Here is a 19729-nt window from a genome sequence, read left to right as displayed (position 1 = left end):
TTGCAGCTGTGTTCTAACAACTGGAGGAGCTGATCTGAGGAGCTGCCTGAAATACCTGGTGTCAGCAGGGTGCTGGGTGTGGTCTGGGTTCTGCTGCTTCACTGGTTTGTGAGGCTTCACTCAGGTCCTGATGTTAACAAACTCTTAGCTCTCTTCTTTTTCAAGACTTCCGATTTTACTTCTAAATTTCACATATCTTGCATATTCATTCGAGTATTTGTATGAGGGCTTGCAAATCAGGAACATTCTCTACGTCAACATCCAGGTATCTAAATGTGTGCAGACACCTGCACGCTTCTCAGGGTTCTTAATTTAACCCGAGTCCTGAAAAGCCTTTCCAGCTGCAAAATGCAGCTTTGAGCTAAGCTTCTCGTGTGCAAAGGCATGGGCCTCTGCCAGTCCCAGAAGGTGCTGCAGAAATGGAGCACCTCTGTTTCTTTTGCTTCTTTTTGCAAGACCACAGCATTAGAGAATAGTTTATCTCTTTGTATTATGGTGGTTTCCTTTGCACTGTAATCGTTCTCTCTCCTCCTGCAGCTGATCATATCACTGAACTTTGTGCCTTTTTTTTCCCCTCTATTTTTTTCCTGTCCGCTCACACGCACCCATGGCAAGGAGCAGTCTGACACCATTTGACATCTCCTTGCTTCCTCATTTCAATATTAACTGTTTACCAGAAGAGAAACAGGTTTGGGGTGCGGGTGCTGAGCACTTGCATGTCTCTGTGTGTGAGCAACAGCTTTTCTGCCCTCTGTCCCTCAGCCACAGGTCATTTCTCTGAGCTGCCTGGAACAGCCTCATGTTACTGGCACCAGCCTGACTTCAGGAGGGACAGGTCTGTGGATGTGTTGCACTCTCTGCTTGGGCTGGGGTGCAGTGACAAGGCTCAGAGCTGTGCCTGCTGCCACTTTCACCCCGCAACGGACCAGCTGAAGGATTCCTACCCCTCCACAGAGCAATAATAATGACCCAGCTGCAGTTTAAAGATGCTTTTTGGGTAAGTGAACATTTACTATGTCTTTCCTATATTCAAGGTCTCTGTATTTTAAAATCTTTTAAAATACAGCTTGGTTCTATATATAGTTTAAAACTAATTTAATGCTGTTCTGTGTTCTAAATTTAGTTTAGTAAAAATCAAAATTTGTCTCCAAGTAAAAATATAGTGTTTGGCAGTGTTTGATCTTGGCCAGTGGGATTCAGTGTAAAGAATATATCAGTCCCCATAAAACCACTGACATTCCCAGTTCCTGTGCTAGGGCCAGAAACTACTTTTGAAAAGGACGTGGATTTGTCTGTCTCACAGCGCTGAGAACCTGCTTGCAATGAGTGTCCTCAGCTGTACAGGAGACTCCCAGAGCAGGTGAGCTCTTGCTAATGATAGGCTGAATTCCCTCCTGTTTGGTGAAGAGCAGATCCAGCAGCTGTGAGCAGAATGTTCCTGCTCAGCTCCCTGCAGGCTCCCACCCTGCTGCCAGCATTCCCAGGCATCCAGAGCCCAGGAGCTGTGAAGCAGCACAGGTTAGAAAGGACCAGCAGTGATACTCCACAGCTAAGCCCAAGCCCTCACAGCTGACTGAAAACCAGCAAATACTGAAACAAGGAGATCCGCTCCATACTTGTTACATGACTTTTGTTTGAAAATCCCTTTGGTCTCCTGTTTTCAAGCTCTTTTTCTGCAGTTACAAGGTAAAAGTACCTCAGTAATTTCTCTCACTATGGTAATCTGAGGTTCTCTTGCAATTGCAGAATGAAAGTTCAAAATCAAAATTCTCATGTTGCAAAGCTGAGTAAACAGGTTGTTATGTGGTTGACTCTTTTCTGGGTAATTGTGTATTCAGCATCTAGGACTGACTTAAAGAAAGACATGAAGCCATATGAATTCTTCCTGCCATTGCCTGGCTGTTTTTTCTGCTTGTGCTGTCTTTCTTTTCACCCACGCTTCAGGGTAAACCCTCTCTTGGTAGAAAACAGAAGGGCAGAGGCAAAAACACGTTTCAGTGAACCACCATCCTCAGGAAGCCCTCCCCACCCCCACTGGAGTGCTAGATTTGAACAGTTAAAAATAATACAAATACAATGAGGAAATACAAAAGTCAGTGTTGATGTTAGGACTAACTGTGCATGACCACACCTACATGAGACTGTCCTCATTTGTGCACCCACTGACTGCACAGTGCAGTGCACAGCGTGGGCCAGGGCTACTCTGGGAGCTTCAGCCCTGGCATTGCTGAACTTCCTTGGAAAACAAACTGCCTGACTTTTAGGGCTGGTGCCTTTGGTACAGCTACTTTTCAGTGTCTTGGTCTTTAGGGAGAATAAATCAAGCAATGGGAGTAGTGTGAGGGTGATGAATGCCAGCTGATGATCTGGCCAGGCCGGTTCTTCATTCTCCTCTTCCCTAAACTTCTCTCTTGTGCTTAGTCACGTTACCATGACTCAAATCCTTGCTTAGCTTTGAAGCTAACACCTTGTTTAAAGGAAAGTATCTTTGGATTTCATTTTTGGCTGGAAATGTATTGCCCAGCTCGATTAAGAGAGCAGGAATATATCTGGTTGCAGGATGGAAGCTTTAGCTATGCAAGAAGTCTTTTAAAGTGCAAACTTACAGGATATTGCACAACGCAGCACGAGCGTGCATCTTGCCCCCCAGATCACAAGATCAGCAATTATTTTTTGCATTCATAATGTTCTGTTGTGAGAAGAAAATGTATTTATGTGGTTTTGCTTCAGTATATATCTCCTATATTTGGTCTGTACATTGAACAGGAGCTGCCTTTCTGATTGACACCCAAAAGGTGTTTGCCTCGTGGTGGGTGCCTCAACACAGAGCCCTGACCTCTGATTGCTGCAGCCCCTCCCTGTGCTTCTTCCCGACCAGGTGCCCCTAAGCAACAGCTCCCTGCTCCACCATCAGGAAACTTTTGGATAAGCAGGGGTTTCCTCAGGACCTACCTCAATGTAAAATATGTAAAGAAATCCTAAAAGTGGGGGATCTCCCCCAGCTAGCAGAGAAAAAGCACCATTCATCCCGCCCCAAAGTTCTCCAGACTTCATAAGAACAGGATGTGCTGTCTTCCAGGAAAATGCAAATTGTTCATCATAACAGATTTAAGTTTTATCCTCTTTTCCAAATAAATGTAGCAGTGACAGTACTATACTAGAACTTGCATGCTTAGTTCAATTTTATTTTCTTTGTAGCATGGCCTGAGCAAAAATCTGTGTATTTTTTAATTACAATTTTTATTTCTGTATGTTCCACACACTCTGTAATGGTTTAAGGTATATTTGCTCAAAGTCTGCATTAAAATGTGCTTCTTAAGAGAAGTGTTGTATCCTCTGACAATATTTTTTGGAAAATTTTAGTGAGATGAAAATTCAAATTAGATTTGATAGCCAGTGCAGGGCAGTTGCTGATGGATTAATATTCTGCTGAGTTGCTGTACAAGCCTGACAGATGTTACCTGTCTTCTCTAGCATCATATGAGACATGTAGGGAAAATCCCATGTTAATGGGGAACGGGTGTGTGGCACCAGTTGAGTTCCACGTTAATGGGGTTATGTTAACAGGCAGAGCAACAGTAATTTTTTTTGTAACAAAAAACACTATCCAAGAAAATCTTTCCCCCTCAGTCACAGAGTATCTTTCTTAGTCTCATTCTGTGTTCTTGCACTCATTGCTGCTTTTCCTGTGCAATTCCTGTCATTGCCTTTTCCTTCTATTTGGTCTGCCTCTAACCTGCTGCTGAAAACTGCAGCTGCAGCCCCTGAAATGCAGCTATTTCTGGCCAAGGGGCAGGAAAGCACTGGCACCACTTCTGGCTTTGCCATTCCCACCTGAGAACAGGGAATGAGGAAAATTTTCAAAAGAGCTGGTTGGTTTTGGGGCAGGCTCTGAACTGCCCAGAGTTGAGTAGGAGCAAATCTCTTCCCTTGGACAACTTTGAATAAAACCCAAGAGCCGAGTCAATTCTGAAAATGTGTCATGGGCTTCTAAGGTACTTAGGATTTAAAAATAAACCCTTGAAGTGTGAGATGCTTGTTCCTTCTCAGCTGTGGGATGAGCTCGGGGCTTGTGGATTCTCACAGCTCACATTTAAAAGTGTGGGGGAGATGCAAGCCAGCAAATATGAAGCAGGCCTTGAACAGGAGCTGGCAGGATTTGCTCCCCTGCCGTGCTGTGGGCTGGTCCCTCCCACATCCCACATCCCTGCCTGTGGAGCCGTGGTTGTGGTCACACACTGCGGTCACGGGAGCCACGGGAGTGCTCCAGGAACAGGGACTCTTACAAAGATGCTTCATGTCTCTTGCTTTGACTTCAGGCTACGTTCAAACTCAGGTTCAGTGCAAAGCTGACTATGAAGGTGTCTTACTGTAGCTTACTCTTACTGTAGCTTTTTCACACAATGGTCTGTTATATATATCAAAAAAAGATGTAATTAGCTTCACAAATAATTGAGCTTCTAATGAGACTCTTAATTTGGGAACAAGAGCTTCGTGGTGATAAAAGTCACAGTAAAGCTATTTCCTAAACTTATTAGGCAACATGCTGAAGAAATACAACATCAATTGTTTTACTCAAAATAGGAAGATTTTTTTATACCAGGAGCTACCCTGCTTCCCCGTAGAGGTTGAGCTTTGCAGGGCCTGTTGTTTTGCAGCAGGGTCTGTGAGGAGGAAATGGGACTGGGCAGGTTTGTTGGGAAGACCTGGAGCTTTGGGGGCTCCTGCCAGCCTGGCACTCAGGGCTGAGCTTGGCCAGGCAGGAATGAGGCTGGCAAACCTTCCAGCCTGGCATCCCAGCTTTGCAAGTGAGTCGCACCAAGTTTGGTTTGAATGGCATGGCATCAGTTACATCTGACCCTACTGACACAAGGCAGATTAAGATACATCATCTTCCTGTACAACAGCACACAGGTGGGCTCTGCTTTCAGCACATCCTGCTTAACCCTGAGCTCCAGAGGCAGAGGCATGGCCATGGTCTGCGTCTCCCTGAGCTCCAGAGGCAGAGGCATGGCCATGGTCTGCGTCTCCCTGGGCTCCAGAGGCAGAGGCATGGCCATGGTCTGCGTCTCCCTGGGCTCCAGAGGCAGAGGAATGGCCACAGCACTGATCACATCCAAGCCAAGTCACCACTGCAGGATGTGTGTGAAAATGGGGAATAAAGGGGGAACCAGCTTGGAAAAGTTTAACTGGTTGCTCAGCTGGTGTCTGTGTTTGTTGTGATGCCAACCTCATCTCCACAGAAGAGGCTGCTCTGCTCTTTCAGACATGTAATTCCTTCCTCCATTCCCCCAGCTGCCCTGGGAAGGACACTTGGCTCACTGAGGCAAGGAGAAGCACCCGTGGAGGGTGCAGGGGAGGCAGCCACAACAGTCACTGAAACCAGAGGAAATCTCAAGTACAAAACCTGATCAGTCATGGCTATGGAAACACGGGTGCTTCACACGTCACTTCTGAGCAGAGCACAGCAGCTAAAATGAAGCTCAAATGAACTAAAACCAGATGAATGGATTTACAGGGAGTTCATTTTGGGTCAGTGACTGAAATAATTAGACCGTTAAATACACTTTATTACAATTTTCTGATGGCCATGTTGCAACTGAGAGGTTTGACTATTAAAATTGATTGATTAATGAAGGAAGTCACTGTGACAACTTTGTTAATATTTTTACACAACTGTGTCTGGTTTGTTTTGATCCATCCTGCTCTTCAAAAGTTGGTTGGTTTTACTTGGGCTCAGAAAAGAGGAGAATTCTTATTTCTGCCAATTTTAAGTGTGCCATGAGTCTGTATTTTAAATATGGAGTAGGTGAGTCATGGACTCTTTGCCTGCATGTACACAACCACATTTAACAAACACCACCTAAAGAGTGTTTGTCACACAGAGCTTGAAATGGAGCCTCACACAGAGATCAGAGGGTGTCCTCTGGCTTGCTGCAGCAGCCCACTGAGGTGTATTTTCTGAGGCAGAGTCACAGAATAGCTAAGGTTGGAAGGAGCCTCTGGATATCTCCAGGGAACCCTCACCCAGCACAGGCCCAGTCACAGCACTGAGCTCAGTGTCAGCACAGATGGGGACTCCACAGCCTCTCTGGGCAAACTGATACCATGTCTCACCACCCTCACAGCAAAACCCTTCCTATGCTTCAACAGGACTCTTTGAATTTCCATTGGTCTGCTAGCTCTTGCCCTGTCACTGGGTGCCCCTGCAAAGCCCTGGCTCCATCTCCCCTGCTCCCTCCCCCAGGAATTTAAACACACTGAGCACCTCTTGGACAGGCTGAGCAGTGCCAGCCCTTAGCCTCTCCTCCCACCATCGCTTCTCCAGGGTGGATCTCAGAGTGTCCCTATGGATCTCATTTCAGCTGAATTTTTCCTGGCAGGACTGGGTGATTCACGGCCATCCCTTTCCTCCCTCAAGGCTGACACTTCTGCAGTGCAGCAGAGATTTCTCTCTTTCTTCATTTACTGGCTGGGGACACTGAACTTGTGCTGCTTTGTAGGGGAACCCCTGGAATTTCAATCCAGTAACACTCACTGTGTGGTTGTGGGGGAGGCAAGTTGGGCTGTTTGGTTATATTTCAGCTCCTTTAGCTCAAGAAGACCTTTTTCTGATTTCATTTTCTTGCCTTGCCACAGCAAGGTAGATTCCAGCTGGCAAGCGGCACAGAAAACACTAGTTTAATCTCCAGTTTAATCTAGGTTTTGTAATAAAACTTTTCTCAGCAGCCACAGTTCAATAATGTGCAAAGTTCACTGTGTTGTTCAGTAAGAGTTTGGGGATTTGAGGCTGTGATGAGGTGAGGGCTGGAGGAACAGCTCTGCATGGAGATCACTCAGCCTTGCTCAGGGTGTCAGGGTGAAGGAAAAAACTCACATTGAAAATACGCATCTGGATCCCAACAATTTTTCAGTTCCCCAGAGAATTACTCCCTTACTGTACATAGAGTTTAGTACAGTAATAAAGTGGTGGAAAAATGTCACTGAACAAGACTGAGGAATTGAAAAGTTCCATTGCTCCTTGTGCAACTTTATCTTTGCTTGAATTGGAAGGCAACAGTCGTGGGAATTAAGTGAAAATGTACCAGTTCAAGCTAGCTTAGAGATACCAACTCCTATGGTTCTAGTCAGAGCAAATAAATAAATAAACACAAGCTTTTTTCTCTAATGTAGGAGCTTTTCAAATCAAGAAGCGATTTCTGCTATAGCAGAAATATTCTGCTCTCGATTTGTCTAGGCCTAATGTATTCCTATTATGAAAGAAAAATAAAACATAAATGGTGGGGAAAAAGCCAAAAAGGAAAATAGGTGGTCAGCAGCCCTGAGGTCCGAGTCTCATCACTTCATGCTCCTTGCAGTAGCTGCTGTAATTACTGAAGAGTTACTAACAAGGGAGGAGTGACAAACAGCCCTGGGGCTGCTGCTCAGTGGGATGGAAATCCCCACGAGTACCAGGAGAGGGGAAGGAGGGCCCTGCCATTGAATGACCCGGGATGCACGTTTGCTTAGGACTTGGGTTTCTGACAGAATCTTTTCTGTGGAAAAACACAGTTTTACTGGAAGCTGGGGTGCTGTTTTGGAAGATAAAGCTGGGCTTTGATGAAAAAGTTCTCACCTGGTAAAGGCTTTCTCTGGGGATGGAGAATTAAGGTGCATTTGCTAACCAAAGAGGAGGAGACTAGGATCACAAAAGCCCTGGGTGGTTCTGGGAGCTCTGCAGGGAGAAGGCACACCCTGAAACAGGAACTGGTGGTTTCCCTGCCCACAGCCACTGCCTGCAGGCTGGAGTCCAGGCAAGCCTTCCCTTGTGTCACAAGCTTCATCCCGGCATAAAACAGCTGGAGAAAGAGGTTCACATGAAATTCCCCTTCCCTGTACAGGCAACAGATGGAGGGTGCTGTGGCAGCTGTGGCAGGGGTTGTCTCAATCCTGTACTAATGGAGTGTAAGGATGTTGCATCATATTGAGTAATGGGATATGTTGAAAACTATTATTTAGGTGGCAAAGATCTCTTGTGAAATGGAATTGGTAACATGTGGCTATTGAAATAATCTTTACTAAGAAATGAAGTGAATCTTTAATTCATTCCCCTTGTACAACAAGACCCTGGGAATATTTCCTGAAGTTTTACCCTTCCCCATGTTCCAGGAGACACCAACAAAGAGAGCATGGGTTCAGCAGTGGCTTTTATGAAGTGCCTTTTTCAGGCTGACAGGAAACAATTCTAAGCATTTTAAGACAAGGAGAAGACACACGCAATTTTTAAATAAATTAATGTACTAACTAAGCAGGTCTGGTTCCAGTGGCTCTGTAAGACCTGGTGGACAGTTGTCTCTGTGCTTGAGCAAGTCAGGGCTGTTTCAGGTTGCTTCACTCACCATGCTCTGGGACTGAGCCCACAGTGCTTGTAGAAGAAGACAAGCCCTCATATAACAGAGAAGGAAACTGGAAGTGCATGAACTAAAGAGGAATAGAAACAAAAGTAATCTCTGACCATTATTTTGTGTAAAACAGAAGTATCCTCTACTTGTAAGATTCTATTTCTCCTTATTTTTCTTCCAGTTTCTCTTGTGTAGCTAATGTTACTCAGTAGGAGACTGAGGGAACATCTGATTTCTCCACTGACACGTTTGTCTGTCAGAGGGACCATGGCAACAGTGCTGTGCCTTCTGAAAAACAGGTGCAAATCCTCACTTTTGGCCTCTCTGTTGACTCCCAAGGAGAAGCCACTTTAATTTATGGACTTAGTCATTGCCTGAAGTCATATGGAGAAAATACAAAGGGATGCTGCCACCTCAAACCTGTGTCATGTAGCCACATCAAGCTCCCATTTAAAACTGCTGAGGGATTCTGCTGCCTCCTGCCCCATTTCTTACTATGCCCATCATAGAGGTGTTCCAGAAGTTTGTTCTGTATAGATTTCCTGAATGGATTCCTAGTTTTTTGTCTCAATTTTTGTTGTGATGCATATCTGTCTGTTGGCTCCTTTCTCCTTCTGCTAGCACAGGAGCACTGGGGCTCTGAACTGCACTCAGAATAGGATTTAATCAAATTATTAAGAAGACAACAATACTAAGACAGAGATAATAAGCACAAGCAGAGTCCTTTTAGTAGAGTGGAACTGAGATTTTCCAAGGCTGTTCCCTGTGTGCTGTGAGTCTGCCAGCCAGCAAACCATCTGCAATAGTGAGGCAGGCTTTTGTGCAGCCATCACTTTGGAGCTCTGCAAATCAGGGGGTGATTAAAACATGGAGAGAGCCAAACAGTGTGGTCTGACTGTAAGAATGCCTAATACATTACACATGAGCAGTCCAGGATGCCAGTGAGGAGGACAAGGGCTCAGGAAGCTGAGGAGCAAATTCCTCTATCAGCAGAACTTGAAATCAACCATTTCCTTCTCGGAGAAAACCCGCAGGGTCAAGAGCAAAAGACTACAGGGGAGCCACCCTTTTGCTCGGTGTCATTTGCAGTGCTATTGTATAGTTTGTGAATCGCAATTTCAGTTTTACCTCTGACTGTCCTAGCTGCTGCAGGTTTGAAGTCTGATGAGAGTCTCACTGTAGGGGCAGTGGGAGAGACAGTCTAGCTGCCTGCCTAGCAATTGGAATGCTGCAGAGGCACTGGTTTTTTCTTTCTGATTTGTTGAGGTCCCATTCAAGGTTCACCTCTATGCTGTTGCCTGGCAATAAATACCATTTGTCCCCATGAAAGGTACTGCATGTCAGGTTTGGGTAACAGGCTGCAGCAAAACTGCAAACTAAGCCTCCTGTGGAAAAGGCCCAAGTCAGCTCCTGGAATAATCACCAAAATGTCCCTACCTACATCCTGAGCAAACATTTATGTTTCTGATACATGAAGAGTGAATTTACAGGAAGTGACAAAAATCTTACACAGCCAGCTTCAGCCCACCACTCTTCTTTGCTTTTTCTGCTTATGTGAGGAGAAAAAAAATCAATACTTTAAAAAATTTAGATTTTTTTAAGCTCGTATAAATTCTGTAGCCAATCTTGGAAAGCACAAGCAACTGTCACATTCCCATCCATTCCAACTGATTTCAGCCAGTAGAAGAAAGGAGCTCTTACACAGTACAGCATGGGCAAATGCTTTTAAACCCATTAAACAGTTGATTGTGACATGGACATGTGTGGAAAAGGACTCCTATCACACCCAGCACTGGTCAGGGCATGGTGACCTTCCCCCTCGTGTGTGCTCAGCTCAGAATGGGGGTGCTGAGCTGCCTTTTCAGCTGCTGGCACATTCCCAGGGCCAGGCAGAGGAAGGCCAGGCTGAAAAGCTGATGTTGGTTTTGAAAAAGGCTCTTTCATGTGCCCCTGCGGTGGAACAGAGCTGGGGCAGCATGGAACAGGAAGAAGCAGCAGTAAACCATCTCTTATCTCAACAGGGCCGTGCCAGGCACCTCTGAGCCCCAGAGCTGCCCTGGGGACTGCAGCACACACAGCACTGCTGCTCACTGCTGTCCTGCCTATTCCGGGAGAAAGTGTGCAGACAGACAGTAATAAACTTCCATTGCAGCACACACACAGCACTGCTGCTCACTGCTGTCCTGCCTATTCCGGGAGAAAGTGTGCAGAAAGACAGTAATAAACTTCCATTGCAGCACACACACAGCACTGCTGCTCACTGCTGTCCTGCTTATTCCGGGAGAAAGTGTGCAGAAAGACAGCAATAAACTTCCATTGCAGCACACACACAGCACTGCTGCTCACTGCTGTCCCAGTTATTCCAGGGCAGTGTGAGTGGTGCAGAAACACAGCAGTAAACTGCCCAAAACACTTTGTATCAGGAATATATTTCTAAAAACACTAAGAAATTTTAAAGTGTACCTGGGGAAAAGCCATGAAGCATAAAGCAAGTGACTGAATTACAGTGAAAGGCCATGGCATGACAGGAAATATCCAGCCCAAGGTACTTGGAGATTCTAAGTCATGTTTGGCTGTTAGATCTGTTTGCTGCTCATCTACACATACAAAGCCCTTGGCAGAGCACTTGACAAGGAGATTGGCAGATCAAGGGAACAAGCTTTGAAACACTCAGGGCCAGTACCCAGTGGTATGATGCAAGAATACAATTAATTGATTTAACTCAGTCAGAACAACTTACTTTCACCCAGGACTATCATGTGTGATACCACTGTGGATAGAAAGGATTTCTTTCTGACAGTTGGAAAAGATATTGTCAAAATGATGCTTGTTCAAAACTTCACTGTGCCCTGTTCTCTCTAAACTTCCTCCTCACACCAGTGGCTATTTTAACTTTGGAAAATTGGATCTTAAGTTTTTATTTTACTACAACTCTTATAGGCCTACCTAAACTAAACAAGATATGAATGCAAAATATTTGATTTAGAGAAAAATTCCAAAGATACATATAAGAGATTCAGTTTCAAATATTTTTCTCTTTGAAAATCTGTATTAATAGTTTATTTGGATCAGGTAGCAGCATTTAGCATTTTCAGTCCAAAGTCATGTGAGAACACTTCTGATACAAGCTTTGGAAAAATATCATTGGGAACCGAGACATGGAATGAACTTTTATAACTAAATGCTTTCAAACTTAAGAGAAAGTGTGGGGGGTTTAAAATATTTTTTAAATATTAGCAGATAATACATTTCAAATAATTCCCAGCTGAGGGCAGATTAGGCTGAAGGAACCCCTGAGAGCTCTGCTATGGCTGTCAGTGCCCATGCCAGGCCTGCTGGCAGCAGACCCCCTAAGAGGTGCACAGCAGGTACCACGTGTGGACTCATGCTGTGTTTATCACCACGACAGCTCAGCGCTGTCCTGCTGGGTACTGAGCCACACACCCAGTGTCTGCTGTGGACTTTTCCCTTTTCCAGCCCTTCCTCCCCACCAGGGTGGTGCCACTGCCCTTCTGTACCCTGTCACCACCTGGACCTGGTTCCTTACAGAAGGCAGGTGAGCAGGTGAGCAGCTGGAGAGGCTGAGATGGGGCTTTTCCTGCTGAGAGGCAGAACTGCAGCTCCCAGAGCCCTGCAGCTCCCCGAGCCCTGCTGCAAGCCCAGGTGGAGCTCTGGCACTCCCCAAACAGGACACACGGCTTCAGCAGCAGAGGCTGCCCTGAGGGAGATGCTAATGTGATGCCAAACCAGCTAATCCTGCAGGAGCAGGGAGAGGTGTGAGTTGTGGTATGTAAACTCTCTCTAAACAAAGTCCTGGATGGGCAGGCCAGGTGCCAGCATGGTTAGAAATGCTCCAAGGAGAGCAGTCACAGCAGAAAAGCCCAGCTGCCATGGCACAGCCACAATGACCTGATGAGCTTGTGTCAATGTGACCATCACCAGCTGGACAGTGCAGGGTGTACCATGAGTGCACTGTACATGAGTTTGGATGTTTTTGCTTCAGTCTAGTCCATTGGAAAAACTACTTACTGAAAGCTGCTTCGGTAATGAGCACAGCATTTTAGTCTTTCCTCCTTTATATTATTGCAATAGTAGCCTTGTCACTTCAAAATGTGAACTCTTGCATTTCAAAAAGCCTCATAGTTCCCTCTGGGCACACAGCAGCACAAGGCTCAGAGGAATATGTTCTGGAATAAGGCTGATTCTCAGGGAGTTAAAGACACAAGGTTGGTGCCACCAGAAGGTAAGGAGAAAATATGCCACCCCACAGCAATCCTGGTACCCTGCCCTCCGGGCGGGAACTGACACTCCCAGTCCTCCCCTGAGCCTTCATTACCAAGGCAAAAGCCTCGGAGCCTCTCCCTGGTGGCTGCGAAGAGCAGCTCAGAGTGAGTCCTGAATGATCTCTCCCACAATTAACTCCTGACGTTTGCTGGGTGGTTCCCCATGGAGAAACCCGTGCCAGGAGGGACGGCACAGTCCCAAGCACACACCTCCCAGGAGAGTGCTGATGGGAGGGAGCAGCACTGTCAGTCCTCTGAGGGAAAAAGGGATGGAAAGAAGAACTTGTATCCCAGCATGCTCACTGTCATCACCTCTGCTTACAGCCTTCCAGGCCTCCTTTCAGGTGTTCTAGGAAAAGCTGTTCTGCCTGAACTAGAGCTCAGAAGTTGTGGGTTTCAGTCACACACTCTCCTCCATGTTCCTTTTTTCTCTGAAGGAACAGTGCTGCTCATTGCACTGGAGGGAAGCAACTTTTGTCACTGGCCAGAGGAGAGGAAAGGTTGCCCCTCCTTTCCAAGAGTCAAACAAGAAGGAAATCCCCAGGTAGAGAGCAGAGCAAACGTGCAGAGTTAGGGGCTGAATTTCAGGACAACACAACTCTGCTCACAACACTGAAATCCCTGTCAAGCAATTTCTTGTTAGTGATTATAGGCCTGTTGGACAACAAGGAATAGCTAATCGTTTTTAGTAACAAGGATTAAATCCTCTTTCACAGCCACAGCTTTGACTAGGCAGAATCCCTTTCTTGGCAATGAGAGAAATTACTGGTGGTGAGTCAAATCGCCCTCTTCCAAGCAACCAGATTTTAGTATAAGCAAATGATGTGTTACACATTTAATGACTATATTTATTATCTAATTAAAGCATTTTATCTAATTTCTAAAAAAATAAAATAGTTCTTTGACTATTCATTAGTTCTTCGAATCATCACAAAATCCTTTCTGAGAAGTACCAAGCACTGTCTGAGTGCTTAACAGCTTTTGCAAAACCACTCAATGCGGGTGCTAATTATAACACAAAATGGCAAATGGAAAATAGAATAGGAGTGAGACAGCTTAGCAAGGCTAGACGGTTGTTTAATGAGATCTGATCTTGCTGTCTGATTGCCTTGACAAAGAAAATGTAGGGTCAGCTCTGGTGCTACACAGGAAATCCTTGAGACACTAGATAAAAACAAAATGGGACTGAACAGACAAAGCGGGGCAAGAATTCTAAAGTGGGGAAAGACACTGATCTGGGGGAGGTGCTGAATCCTGCCACAAGACATGAGGAATGGGCTGGGAATAGCTGTGCTTGAAATAAAACAGGTAGAATGAAATATTGTACAGGAAGTATCTGATAACATTTGAGCCTGGGGTAACAGAAAACAGATAAAAATCAAAGTTTCAAAGTACAAAATGGGAATAAGAGATCAGTAGTGAAAAAATCCAATATACTCTGAGACCTTGCTGAATAAAATAGCAGGAGAGGAGAGAATTGCAGGTATATCTGTAGATCATAGCTCATTTAAGTGCCACTGCTTTGATTTGAAAGTGGAAGAAGGTAAATACAATCCTCTGAAGGGCCACAAGCGTTCCTCAGAGAGCTGACATTAATGCCATGGTACAAAGCATCACTTAGTCTTTACTGGTGTGGTAAAACATCGTCCTTGTCCAACAGGGATTTATTCAACCTTGAACAGGTGCTGTAACAACATATGGGAATCAATGGGACAAAAAAGCAGAATGTCAGTGAAGGGCAAAGGAGGTTTGTTCGGATGCAAGGAGAAGTTGAGAGGGGATATAGCTGTATGACATGTGAAAGAAGAAATAGAGCTGTTGAAACGAAAGGGAAACATTTGTGCAAGTAAGCAGAGACCCGAGTGATTCAGTGCTCCATTGTGGTTGGAAATTAAGCAGTGCTGCAGGACGAGTGCCCAGAGCAGCTCACACTTGTCTCAGCCTGGCGGTGGCATTTCCTCTCCTCCCTCTGCAGCCCGCCTGGGTGACAGAAGCACAGCCTGAGCTGCTGCCTGCGAGCCCTGCTTTGGATTTCTGACCCTGGGTTTCTGAAACAGGCCCTCCACATTCTTCAGGAACACTGAGGAGGACAAGAAAGCAAATTTTGAGATGAATGCCCCCCAGATGAAGACAGATGAAATGACTCTCTGTAGCAGGGGTCCTTCTGAGGAGCCCAGTCTCTCCAGAAGGGCCAGGCAGAGGAGCAGAGCCCAGAGGAACCTGGCAGGCAGTGATGCTTCCAGGGGCTGAGGAAACTGCCCCATGGACTCAGCCCATCAGACTGCCCCCAGCACACTGCCGTGTCTGTGTCTGTGCCTTGGGGGGATAACGAGTCGGGGTTGTGTTCTCTGTTTGGGGAATTTAATAAGTGTTCTCTCAGACATGAAGGATTGGTCATCCTCTCAGTATAACAACTGTGCCAATTGAAAAGACGTGGGGGAAGACACCAAGTGAGCTTCAGCATTTACTGAACAAAGAGGGATATTGAACAGAAAGGCAGACTGACTTCACAGGGAGCTTATCTCTGCCTTTGTTGCATGTGGCAGTGGCTGGCTGCTGGGGTGATACCAACCCACAGGATGCTTTCACTTACCTCATGAGCAGCATTTCTGGGGCAAGAAAGCTGTGTGCACAGCTATGGGATAGAGCTGATTGCATCCGAAAACATACAATTATAATGCTGGGGTTGTGAGTTGGTTGTGGAGCATCTGACGGGTGTTTCTGCCAGGCAGAGAGATCCATTTATAGTAATTTTCTTACAGCAGTGATGCCTTCTGTCATTGGAATGCCCTCAAAAAAAAAAAAAAAAAAAAAAAAAAAAAAAAAAAAAAAGAGAGAGAGAGAGAAGAGGGAAAGAAGAGGGAAGTGCAGAACCTTTCTTCTTTTCTCTGAATGGCAAAAGTTGCTGCGTCTCATTTATTTCAAAGCTGGATCCCTCGCTGTGATGTGTGTGTGAATTGTAAATTGCCCTTGGAAACATTAGGAAAACTAATGTTTTGGGCTTGAGATCATGTTTCTTCAGGGATGATGGCTTTTACAATGAACTCTGGAAGTGTTACTACAACCTGTAGGTTTACTGGGATTGTCTGCAGAAATTTATCCTAGCTCTTGAAGAACCAAAAAAGCTGTTCCTAGATCTGCAAATCTCCACAGAAGCCCCAAGGCCTATGTGAGCAGCACTGAGGCTGCCATCAGCCACCATCATTCATCTGCAGAGCTCCCCTGCTCCTCTCCAGTCCCAGCAACAAGGAAGCAAAGGCACAAGCTCAAGTGCCCAGCAGTTGCTTGCCAGAGGATCTTTTCCAAGTACCAAAACTTAAACAGCTGTCTTCTTCACAGTGGTGGTAGAAAGCAATAAAGTAGCCCATTTATTAAATGGTAACTGCTTAGGGGACAGTGGATGAATGGAGAAACTGCATTCAGTTCATATATAAGGGCTTGTATTGTAGATAAACTGCTTGAGGGAAGGAAAACACTCATTCTCTTTATGGTTTCACAGCCTGTGGTTTTACCATAATGCTGTAACATAAAGCTCAGAAAACATTCACCACTACATTTTCAATAATGCTATCACTATGTACTGATTAACTCAGGCTCCCCATGGAAAAATGGCTTGTCCTGATCCTGTTGTGAGGCAGTGGGAGGGCCAGGAGTAAAACACAGAAATCCTGTCTCCTCATGCTACAAAATCCTCCCATTAAAACACCACTGCTGACAGGTGGCACTGTCACTGCCCCACAAGCTGATGCTTGTACTGAGCTGACTCTGACCTTTCTTTTTAGAAATATGGTAAGAGGAATTAAAAAATAAGAATTAGAATTAAGGTAAGAGGAACTGATGTGCTTAACAGCTATTGCTTATTCTTTTTGTCTTCAGTGCAAGGAGTTCACCTTCCACACCGGCTACGAGGTACTTATACAGCGGCTGCTGGAGGGGAGGAAGATGTGCAAAGATGTGGAGGATTTGCTCAAGCAGAGGTATGAAAATCAGCATGAAAAAAGTGTGAACAACCTCCTTTTTTGTCTCATTTGGCATCCGGATTAGCAGGCTGTTTCTCAGTTTGGTAGTGTTATGAGCTTACATAGAAAAGCCTGAGTAATTTGAATCCCAGCCTTGTGATGTGAAGGTAAATAAACAGAAATCTCAAAGACTTGAGAAGAGAAGGTTGAGAGAGTCAAAAACCCAGAGCTCCTCTAAAACTCCTCATTATGGGTCCAGAAATACACAGTAGCACCTACATCCACAAGCAGCATTTTTAAGTTTCCCTTTTTGCAAGGTAAAAATGACTTGCACATTTTTGTTTCTCTTTGAGCATGCTGTTGCCACAGGCACTGTTTCAGTTTCCTGCCAGTACCAAAAATAAGATGTTTTTCAAACACAAAGCTACATAAAATGCTACCTAAAACCTTACCCAGACACCCAAAACAGCCCTCATTGTTCACCAACCTTAGCAGGCTTTGAGTAAAGATATTGTAGTTTATGTTCCTGATTATGTGCCTCTTGGTGCTTCTCAACAGCAACCATGGACAGCTGACAACCTTGTGGGTGAGAAAATGTGTATCACACTGCTGCTCTGGCTCCTTTGCCATTCATTTTTGTAGTTGTGACTTCGACAAACAGCTCTGAAACTCGGTTCTGTTTTTAAGTGGCTTCAGCAGTTTCAGCACACAGCATGAAGCACACACACGCTCAGGCTTGACATGCAGGAAAGACCACACAAATATGGATTATACGTCCAGCAGGCAATCCCAGAGCAACTCAGCTCAGCTCAGTCACCTTGTGAATGCTGCTCTGCCTTCCTGCTTTTTCTTCCCATGCTGTCCTCATCTAGTTTTCTGGATTTAGGGTGGTTTTCTGCAGGCTGATTTTAAAGCCCTGGGGCCTTCAAGGGGGCGTGAGCTGTCAGACTCAAAGGTGGCTGTTTCACAGCGTGTGAAGTCTCCCATCAAAACCTGAAGTTATTTAAGTAGCTTTTCTCGACCACCAGTGGAAGCCTGTTTTGTTGGCACTCATCAGACAGTCCTGAAGTCACATCTGCCTGAAGTCAGCTTAGCTGCAGCTGTTTAAAATAGCTCCTTTGTGCCTCATAACTCACAGAGATCAGAACTGCACTGCAGGCCTGGGGCAGTGCAATTCTTCATCAAATGCTACACATGCCTGTGCTCCTTCCAAAACATTGCAGAGCCTTCTGAAAGGTGCAGGATGAAGTTTCTCCTGGTTTGTGGAGGAGTCGCAAAGCCCTTTCCGTAAAGAAGAAAAAATACATGTAGAGTCATTTTTCACAGGTTTCCATGAGGTTTTTCACACCCCCGAGATATTACATGTGTTTGTGTGTGTGCCTTTGTGTAGGTGCCTGTGGGCGGAGGAAAAGGAGACGAGAAGTGGGCACTGAGTCAGAGATGTGATTTCCAGTTTATTGCTGGCAGATGTTTGTTTCAGCTCACCCTCACGTCATTCACAGGAATGACCCAACGGAAGATCAAAGGATGGAAAGAATCTCTCTTTCTAGAGGCTGCCCACACCATGTGGTTCACGTTGGAATTTCAGCAAGGACTTCTGTGGTCCTGAAGCCAGCTACCCTGCCCTGGCCCCACTAACACTCCATTGGTTTACCAACCACAAACACCCAGAGAAGAGCCTAAGAGGTTTGGGAGTGGGAAAGCAATTGTACTCCAGAACAAAGCCCAGGGCTAAAACACAAAGTGTTCCATCTCTGGGTGGCTGCAGGGAAACCTAGAGGCTGTGTGCAGGAATACTGGAAAGTGGGAAAAGCAGCACACAGATGTAGAGATGGTGTCAGCCTCCTGTCAAATTCCTCTGACCCTGGGCTAGTCCAGTCCTGTCCATGCTGAGGTTTCAGAAGCTGGGACTGGCTAAAAAGCTAGCCATGCTTTTTTCCCTTTATATACTTGTATACTGAGCAAGCAAAGTGGGACTGCAGCACTGGAGTAATTCTCATTGCTGCACAGGTACTAAGCAAACACTTCTGACATAGAAGTGTTTCTTGGTACTAAAATCAGAAGAAAATTAATATATTCTTCTGCTGCATTATGTGTCTGGAGTGTGCTTCCATTTGGATGAAATGTCATTCATCTAGCATGAAAAAGAAGTGGCCTGTCACCATATTTTGCCCCATGTTCCTCTGGCAGGAATGCCAAGCAGTGCTGTGGGAACAGCCCCCTAAAACATGGCAGTTCCCAGTGCAGGAGGGCAGCACATGCAGCATTCCACACGTGGGAGTCATGGACAGAGGCCAGGAGCACTCTGCTGCTGCAGTGACTGCAGCCTCACTGGTCTCCTTGGGCTGGGAGAGTCCTGGCATGAGCCTGCCTCAGGATTTGCCTTGGCTACAAGGTCCTGCCAGAGCCCAGGGCAGCAGGAAGGGTGCTGGGACATTCCCAGGGACCCACCCCAACCGCTGCCGTGGGGCAAAACTGCAAGAGCAGCCCTGAAACTGCTGCAACTCAGCACAGATAAACAAAGCATCTCCTGGCCAAGTGGGGACACTGATGGGACTAAAACCCAGCAGGGTTGTAGAGCCTTGCACCCTCATCCAATTCATTTTTTGAACAAAGAGTATGTTTCTCTAAGGTGCCAAGTTTCAGGCCAAAACGGTTTGAAATGCTTTGAAACTGCTCTTGAGAACTGGACTTAGCCTAAACAAAATCACCCCTCCCTCGAGGTTAGCACCAGATATCTCTTCATTATTTATTGTAGATCATTCAATCGTTTTTAGCAGCTACTCAAAGACTGACAACTTGATTCCACCTTGGACTTGCACCCAGGAGAAAGGAAGTAACACATTCAGTACAAATACTTCTTTTAAAACACAAGTTTCCTCCAGTGCTGGGGGAAGGGAAAACAGCAAAGGAAGATTTGTGTTTCTTTATTAACCATAGAAACAGAACCATTTTCCTGAGTCACCAGTTACAGTTCCCCATTAGGTGATGCACCACAAATTGTCCCTTCCACAAGGCTGCCCCAGCCTCACCACACAACCCCCAGGGCTCCTTCCCCCTCGGCCCCCACAGCAGCTCTTCCAGCAGTGCCTCACCTTTCTAATGG

General features: G+C 45.7%; 2 protein-coding genes across 3 annotated transcripts in view; both read left to right on the top strand.

Moving 5' to 3' along the window:
- RCN2 (reticulocalbin 2) overlaps window positions 1–19729 on the top strand; it is a 91773-nt gene that overhangs the window by 15675 nt on the left and 56369 nt on the right. The gene's annotated exons all lie outside the window — the stretch shown is intronic.
- PSTPIP1 (proline-serine-threonine phosphatase interacting protein 1) overlaps window positions 551–19729 on the top strand; it is a 49008-nt gene continuing 29829 nt past the window's right edge. Inside the window, exons 1-2 of the mRNA XM_066328747.1 lie at window positions 551–997; window positions 16541–16641. Of these exons, the coding sequence (XP_066184844.1) occupies window positions 965–997; window positions 16541–16641 (134 nt within the window). The 5' untranslated portion in view covers window positions 551–964. The remainder of the gene's footprint in view (window positions 998–16540; window positions 16642–19729) is intronic.

Source organism: Sylvia atricapilla, chromosome 13 (assembly GCF_009819655.1).
Source record: "Sylvia atricapilla isolate bSylAtr1 chromosome 13, bSylAtr1.pri, whole genome shotgun sequence".
NCBI lineage: Eukaryota > Metazoa > Chordata > Aves > Passeriformes > Sylviidae > Sylvia > Sylvia atricapilla.
This window is presented reverse-complemented; position numbering and strand designations above follow the sequence as displayed.